Source organism: Montipora foliosa, chromosome 3 (assembly GCF_036669935.1).
Source record: "Montipora foliosa isolate CH-2021 chromosome 3, ASM3666993v2, whole genome shotgun sequence".
NCBI lineage: Eukaryota > Metazoa > Cnidaria > Anthozoa > Scleractinia > Acroporidae > Montipora > Montipora foliosa.
In genome coordinates, this window is record NC_090871.1 from 60,984,865 (window position 1) to 60,993,874 (window position 9,010).

A 9,010-nucleotide genomic window follows, 5' to 3' on the forward strand; every position below is an offset into this window, starting at 1 on the left:
CCGGTACATCAAAATAGCCTTTTATGATCTTTTATGCTTCGCTAATCAGCTATCATTGTGCATGTCCTGACAGCGACGAAGAGGGGCTAATAATTCATTGACTCCTGGGGGTTCCCCATTGACGAGTAAAATCGTCTGCCGTTAGAAAGAGTAAAATTCTAAGTATGGCCTGTTTAGGAGTGAAAGGGTCTTAACAAATGCACGAATCGATACCCCCTGAATAGAGTCCCAGTACGGTTTGAAATAAAATGACGGATTAAATCATCGTAAGTGCTCAACTCATTTCATTTCATTTCCAACTCCTAAGTTACTTTTGCGAAAGCGATCTGTTTTACACTTGCAAAAACTTAACTGTATGCTAATTTCTCCACTTAAACATTTAAACACCTCCTTTTTAAAACTTATTTCCTGAAGATTCACTTGTGCAAAGGACAAGTAAGATTGACATCCCCCTTGTCCCCTGGCCAAAACCACTTGTCTGGGGCAAGTAGACACCGTTTTTGTCGCACTCTGCTCTCCCCACAACATTTGTAAGGACACGAAATTAATTCCTATCGAAAAAATGTTTTCCAACAGAGATTCGACCCGTAAGGCCAGGGAACTCATTTAATTTCAAAAGGCAAGATAATTGATCCCAATTTCAGTTTATTATTTAAAGCCACTTCCGTTATTTTTCTGTTATTCTCAGTATTTGGATTCAAATTTGTTGTAGCTACTATGTTTTATCACATTTTTGCCAGTATTACGTCAACATCCATTTACTATATATATAAAATCTTTCACAAGTATCCAATAAATGTAGATGTTTTCTTCATGAAGCAATATATAAAACACAAATGAAGACAAGACACGTTTATAGAGAACACCTATATTTCGACCGACTTGTCGGTCTTCTTCAGGGTGAATGAAGAAAAACCGTTATACAAATTTTTTACAACGCCACTGAATTGTTACGGTTATTTACGGTTGAAGTCATAGCGCGCACTTTCGTATTTCAGTGGCGTAGTAGAAATTTTGTATCACGGTTTCTCTTCATTCACCCTGAAGAAGACCGACAAGTCGGTCGAAATATAGGTGTTCTCTATAACCGTGTCTTGTCTTCATTTACAGAAAGTTACAGGAAACTCAACACTGGACAACTTCTGGGGGTGATACGTTGTTGGCTACTTAACTGAATCTTTACATTAATTACCCCTGTCCGCCTGTGAATCACATGTTGATCCAGCGTTATCACATAGAAAACTGGCCCATTAGGGAGTCCCACGGAAATGTCACACACTAAGTGATCAATCAGCCATGTTGCCAGCATGGTTGTCTTGATAATGTAGTGGTCATCACACCCGACTAGTGATCAGGGGGACGTGGGTTCAAATCCCGCTCAGGGCAATTACTGTTTTCCCCAGACGTTTTCCAGTGTTGAGTTTCCTGTAACTTATATACATGGAAGCAATCCAATGTAAGACCATGTAAACTCTCTTTGTACCTGAAGAAGGCTGGTTTAGCCAGCCGAAATATAGTACAGTCAACTAAAATCAAATCTACGTTGTATCGGCTCCTGCTTAAGATATTTAGCTTTTTGCATAAAACATGGTCTACAAATAGTGCTGATGAACAGTCTTTGAGCCTAAGTACCGAACAACGTCGCCAGCTGAAAGAAACGTTGGAATCTGAGAACGAGAATGCAAATAAACTTGTTCCCAGGCGTCTCTCTTTTGTATTCCCTCCCATCACTGCTTGCGTCCCGAGTTTCCCGCTGTTTTTCAAACGTCAATGGCATGGCTTCTGAATCTGCTTCGATTTTAAGGACAGTCGGAAAAAGTCATTCTAATCGCTCTAATACAATCAAAGCGTCGTCTTGTATCGATAGTCCTCTTTGCATCGTGATAGCCATAGCTAGAGCTGGCTTCAAAGGCCGGACTAGTCTCATTTATTGCTTAAACTACACCCACGATGGCCTCAAAGGTGATCCATTTCGTCTTCATGACCGCAAAGGACTCTACATTTGGCAAAACAACGCCATTCGCTTGCAGAGAATCAGGAATGGATCCGTCTTAAAGTATTTAAAATCAGGAAGCAAGTTTTTGTATCAAGAAAATACTAACGAGGTAGAGGACTATTTAATTATTTCCGTTCGAATATGCAAGCTTGTGAAATGGCGCCCCGGAAGAGGTCAATTTTACAATTTTATAATATCACTACTCGATTTTTGTGTAAAATATGCAACAGATCTTATTCGCTTTCAAGTTCATTTTACCAATCCAGTTCATTTGGCGAAATTTTCTGATCCTTTGTCTTATTGATTTTTATGTAAAAAGTACACTCGAGTATGTCAAATCAGGTCCGTGCCTTTTGACTTACTGTGAGTTACTGATGCGCGCGGAACCGGGAAGTGTGGACAGCTCGAGAGAAGGTGAACCCACAACCAAAAGCATGAGCCAAATGTTTTGCATTTAATGTACAACAGGAAAAGTTGATTTCATATTTGATTAAATTAAAGTCAAGTCTCCACCGTAACACATACCGACGTTAATAACAACCCAAGTTCAAACTTAAAGAAAATTGTGCGAAACATATCTAGAAAAGCCAATCTACACACCAAAATTTCAATGAATTTGGGGGGATAAGAAGTTCTTGGCATGGTTTATTATTATTATTATTATTATTATTATTATTATTATTATTATTATTATTATTATTATTATCATCATCATTATTATTATCATATATTATTATTATTATTATTTTGCATAGTGTGGTTGATGATCGATGCGCTTTATGGTATGCCCTCTTTCTGTTTTAATCTTTGGTGAACCACTAGATTTAATCCTGTTAATTGCTACATGTATATTACCGGTAATTTATGAAAAAGCATTGGAGGAGGAATGTAGCAGCTCTCGTAACCTGCTATTGTTTGGTACTGTATTGTGAGCAACCTCTATTGTTTTAAAGTTTAAGTCATTTTTTCAATTGTTCATTCATCTGTTTTTGGCTGAACTGTCAAGGCCGGTGGCGAGGAAATAATTTTATACCGAACGAACATGAAAACAATACCATTCCCTTGCACGAGCGTGTGTTTATGCGGAATTCATGCTCGCACTTTTGGATGAATTACGTACTTGTACCTTAAAAAAACACAATTTTGAAGCAAATAAGGTATACCCGGTATTTGCTGAAATTAGGTTTTAAAAATAAGTGCTCCAAATTTAGCCGCAATTTAAAACTGAGGAAGTACCCAAAATGAAACTTAGATGGAAACTTACACCTGCCAACCCTTAAGCTGTTTGGAAAAAAGAATGGAAAACGGAATTCCACCCGGACAAGTGCAAGGTTCTTCGTATAGGGTGTAAGTGCAATTTTGTGCATTATGTTCTACATAGGAAAATCCCAGCCTCAGTTGAGTCAGTTAGCTACCTTGGTGTCACCTTAACTTAAAAGATCTTAATTGGAACGAGCATGTTAATCTCACCTCTTATAAGGCCAATAAAACTCTAGGTTTCCTTCGAAGAAATTTTAATAACACAACACACTCGTCCATCCCACAATGGATTATGCCGCCATTTTGTGGGACCCGGACCCTTACACAAAGACAAACATTAAGCTGGAAATGGTTCAGCGTAAGGCTGCTCACTTTGCCCTTAATAGATATCCTAAACAGCAACTTGAGTGGCTGTCACTTCAGGAGGGTAGGATGGTGCTGTGGCTGTGTTATAATGTTTTACAAGATTCAAAAGGGTACAGTACAATTTATGATGGACCTGGGCACACAACACATTTTGATCGAGAAGGAGGTGGGCCACACAGTAAGAAGAAGAAGAACATGCAGCAAGAATCAAATTGTATGGCAAATCAGAGAAAAGACGGGTTAAATTAATAGTAGTATTATTCTCTTGTAAGGTATTTGTCACAAAATTTCTTTTGTTTGGTGGACTGGGTCATCTTCTCTGCTGGTGCTTTCCCACTCCGATTTTTCTCAGTATATTGTTTATTTTTTGTTTTTATAATTAAATTCTTTTTATTTTTATTTTTATTTTTATCAAATTTAAAAAACAATGAATAAGTAACTAAAGAGGACTTTTCTGTGTTTGAAGGTAAAGGAGAGGATCCTCGAGGATTCAAAGCTGGCCATAGCATCGTGTGTTTATCAAGGAATAACAAAGGCCTGTCCTGGTGCTTGTATCCTGGATAAAGGAGTCTGCTGGAGAGGGACAGGTCCTCTGCCGAGAAGAAATTTTCTTGTGACCATGAAGAAAATTGCTTTCATAAGCGATGAAAGAATAACATTTGGAACGACAAACGGCGAATACGTTGATTTAAAACTGAATTGTCGGGAGAACTTAACCTTGTCAGTATCAAACACAGGCCTGAGAATGTTGGGCCCAGTTAATGACCAAAATAGTTGTGGAGATGCAGTGGCTTTGATCAGTTTTTGTAAGCCAATCAAAACTCTTGATGGGATCACTGTTCATCGCGGAGTATGTGAAGGACTGATTCTAAGTATGTTTTGATTGTTATCAGTAATTATTATTATTGTTGTTCATTGTATTTTGCTGAAAGCTATTGACACAGGTAGTTTACTGAATTGGACTATTTTAAATTATGATTTCAAATCATTAACCCAACTTGACCCCTCATGTGCCCTAGGACACCCCCAGTTGTTGAGTAAAATCATCAAGCGCTAGACAGTAAAATCTGTTAATTCTCACTCCAGCGGCCCGTTTCTCGAAAGTCCCGGAAACTTTTTGGGCCCAAAAAGCCATCTGTGAATTGACAACTAATTGTTTTGGAAAGCCAGTCTTTTAACATGTTTTGAAGGTAACAAAAAGAAAATAACTGTGAAGTTTGACGAATCAAACCCTCTCCGTTCTTGAGATACAAAGGGAATTGTTACACTCGAAAATGGCCTGTAAAGTGTTGGGACTTTCGAGAAACGGCCCCTTGGAATCAATTGGTTAATGGTGGGGACATTTACAAATTACAGACAAAGTTAACATTCACAGTTAAACTGCAACAGCAATAGTGACTCTTTATATGAATGTCAAACAATTTTCTACTTCTGAGCTTATAACAGTCTATATGGTCTCAATAGGTGAATTAGGCCAAAGGGCCTGACAATTTTCCCCATCTGAATGGCAAATCCCCTCTGTCATCTTCAATGATCTTGTAACCTTGCCCATATTCTTGGTTGACCAAGTGGAATGTATCAATCTCCACAGGTGAACTAGGTCTAACCAGACTGATTCTTCTATCAATATCAGTATGTGAATTTTGCCAAGTGAGGCAAGTCTCCATTGATTGAGAAGAAACATAGGAAAATAGGGAACAGCAAATCAAATCAATTTAAATGACCTTGGTTTTAAAAAATTTACTAGAGGTGGTAAAGTGGTGAGAAGACCTTAGCTATCTTTCTCTTTATTGCCCAGGATTGATTTTCAGTCACAGCATATTCTCCTCCACACTCCAAATTTCCCCTCTTATCAAAAACCAGCTTTTGATTTGTAATGATTTGATTCAGTCTTCCCAGTAATATTATTATTAGTAGAGCAATTGTGCTAATGTACACAAGCTTATTATTATTATTATTATTATTAATTTATTATTATTATTATTATTATTATTATTATTATTATTATTATTATTATTATTATTATTATTAATCCAACACTGCATTCAGAGCATCAGACTGTGGCTTAGGATACCCGGCCTTCTGTTCTTTTGCTTAGCAAATTGCTGTTAAGTGTCAAGCACCTTCCTTAAGAAACACAAACACACTGTAGAAGTTCCAGGTTGTAGGGCATCCTCACAACGTTCAGCCACTTCCCAAAGTAATTGTGCCCAGTGCATCAAGAACTATTCTTGGTTTGGATCCACATGCTGAGACAGCCATGTTGGTATACAGGTACAAAACAATAAAAAATGGCCCCACAGGTTTTGCATAATATAACAGTCAAATTCCCAAAAGACATAATTTTTACTGCATTGTTCTGTACACCAACATGGCTACCATGATGTCAGATGCAAACCATCAATAATATTGGGATAACCTGGGCCGATCAACAGTTCTAAATGATGATATGTTCGATCTCGTTTCAGATCATGATGATTATATGATACTGTACTAAAAATTTTCTTTCTCCTTACTAACCATTCAGGTGTTGAACGAGCAAGCCATGTCAGTTAGAAGAAAGGATTTTTTCTTTCTTATTCAAGAGCACATTGTCTGACTTGTTATTTGATTTGTAATGATTTGATTCAGTATTCTCAGTAACATTATTATTATCATTATCATTATCAATATCATTATTATTATTATTGTTTTTATTATTATTACTACTACTACTAATCTGTAACTAATACAGGGTATATGTGATATGAAATAATTATATTCCTGTATTAAATAATTACCTAGAATACAGTTTAGATAACCATACAGTAAATTTATATTTCCAAAGTACTAGCATGCATGTCTTTCATGCTGCAGTATCCATTAATGTGTTACATACCATCTGTGACTTCAGTGAAAATTTTAGGGTAAATAGGTTCTTATGAAAAGGGGCTTTAAAATGGAAATTTTAGCCTAACTGGTCCTTAAATTTTAGGTTCTTATATGCAGTCTTTTACTGTATACCATACACCTAGGGAATATAACAAGTCATGTAATGAAAAGCACCTTTTGCAAAATGTGCACAGTTCCCAACTATGTTATTTTCTGCATCTGGCCTATCACACTGCTTCTTGTTACCTTCCCAAGATACAGTGTACTTGCTGACTTCCTTTTTAATTTCCCTAAGCCCTCCAATTACCAGAGGTATAGTTATGTCTTTATATCCTGCATTCTAGACACTGTTATTTCAAAGACTTGTCTGGTTATAGGCCATTCCAGAATTGCGCAGGAAACTGGGGCAAGTTTCTAATTTGAAGCAGTCAATGAATTGACAGCATAAACGATAACACAAACGATAACATTGACATTGGCCAATTGTCCAAGTTTGATGCTTTTAGGTCGAACAGAGACCAAGTTACAGACCTTAGTTAAAAATCCCTACATACGTCTGTAATTTTGAGGCTGCATCCCCAAAACCATACCAACTCTTAAAGTTTTTTTACGTTTCATCTCAACTATTTCCAAATAGTGAGTCCATGACAGGATTTTCCAGTTGTCCCAAGTTTGATAAATTTTTTTAAGAGTTTATATCTTTTGGGGGATGCAGCCTCAAAATTAGAGCCGTTTGTGTGAATTTTTAACATTTTTTAAGGTCTGTAACGTGGGGTCCTTTCCATTAAGCCAAAATTTCTGGAAATTTTGGGCTGAAGTCAAATGGAAAGGTCCGTTTCAGTTCGGTCCGACTGGAACCAGTTTGGGACCACCTCTGGAGGTGGTTCTCTTTGACCGGTCGGTCTGGTCCGACCGAAACGTGCCATTCCATTTACAAAAATTCTCGTTTCCACTTTCCAGTCCCACTTCACTGTGATGTAACCAAAATTTCGGTCGAAATGTAAATGGAATGCTTAGGTCCGGTTGGAAATTAACTTTTGTCAAAAAATGTTCCATATTTCTTTGGTTAGTTCCACTGGTCTCCGACCTGATGGTCAGGCAGAATGGAAAGCACCCTTGGTCTCTGTTCGACCTAAAAGTATCAAACTTGGACAGATGGCCAATCTCAATAGTATCTTTCATGTGATGGTGTCAATTTATCGATTGGTTGACATTTGAAACTCGCCCCAGTTCCCTGCGCAATTCCGTAATGGCCTATTTACTCTGTTTAACAATTATAATAAGCCAATACTGGGCAACCATAAACAACATGATCAACTGTTTAGATACATGTACCAAAGATCAGCATACTCTACACATGCACATAGAGTCTGTGCCATCCTTCATAAATGGTAAACGTGTGTTGGCAGGCTTTGATCCGGGGCTCCTCTAATAAATCTTTCTGTTTCTGATTTTAACCCTGAACTTCTTAGCAATTCATGTGTCCTTCTAGTATCTACATCTAGTTACTGCGCTCTCTATGGGAATTGCCTGTCCTATGATTTTTTCATGCTTTTTTTACTTCAAAGTTAGCCAGTCCAGCTTGCTTTGCTTGTATTTGTTCATTGTGTGTTCAGCTCTTATTATTACGATAATGGTGAAGCTACATGTATTAGCTAGTGTATTAGAAGGCATTGACTTCAACTTGTAACCAATTGTGTCTATTTTCTTTTCAGGATACAAGCCAACGGTTATCTCGATTGACAATGAGCCTGTACACATTCAGGATGGTGACGGGAAGTACATTCTTCTTCCCACTGGAAGAGTCAAATTTGACAGCGGAAGTGACGTGGGAGCTCTCATTTCTAATAAACTTGTAGAAAATCTTCACTTAGGTCTAAGCAGACACAAAAAGGTGTGTATTAACCTGGCAGGAGGAAATTACATGCAGTGCAACAGGGTCAAAAAGACAAAGTTAAAAATTAGAGGAAGTGAGTTTCAAGTGGATGCTTTAGCTGGTGATCCAGCCCCTGGTTGTGATTTGTTGATTGGAATGGATATTATAAAACAATTTTATTTGGCCAATTATTCTTTAGGAGAGTGAAATCACTTCTGCCAGTTGTTTGGGAAATGAGTGAGTGCTTTGCATGGAAATTCCTCCTGCCAAAAGTGTGTGATTTCCAGTGAGATGCACATGTATACATGTAGTAAAAGACATCTTCTGTAGGTAGTATTTACATTTTAATATTCTAGACTAATCATATATGTGGGGCAAATATATGGAATAATGTCCCTCTAGTAATGCAAAAACTGCTCAAATTTACCTTAAAGAAAAAAAGGCAGGGGTTCAACAGAATGATTATGTTGGCATATAAACTCCCATGTCAAATTTTCACAACTGAAGACTGTAACATCCTAAAGTAAATGAATATGATCCCTTTATTTTAATTATTGTTTTTTTTTTTTTAATTATTCAATATAGTGTGTGTAGATGTTAGGGAGAGAAGTCTTTGTCATTAAGGTGAATACACCTGTTTG

The 9,010-nt window shown here is 37.3% G+C and overlaps 1 protein-coding gene across 1 annotated transcript in view; it reads left to right on the forward strand.

Moving 5' to 3' along the window:
- Positions 1–1,774: 1,774 nt before the first annotated feature.
- LOC137997867 (uncharacterized) overlaps positions 1,775–9,010 on the forward strand; it is a 12,084-nt gene continuing 4,848 nt past the window's right edge. The window contains exons 1-3 of the mRNA XM_068844173.1: positions 1,775–2,105; positions 4,089–4,494; positions 8,209–9,010. The exon at positions 8,209–9,010 is cut by the window's right edge and continues 4,848 nt beyond it. Of these exons, the coding sequence (XP_068700274.1) occupies positions 1,776–2,105; positions 4,089–4,494; positions 8,209–8,576 (1,104 nt within the window). The 5' untranslated portion in view covers position 1,775 and the 3' untranslated portion in view covers positions 8,577–9,010. The remainder of the gene's footprint in view (positions 2,106–4,088; positions 4,495–8,208) is intronic.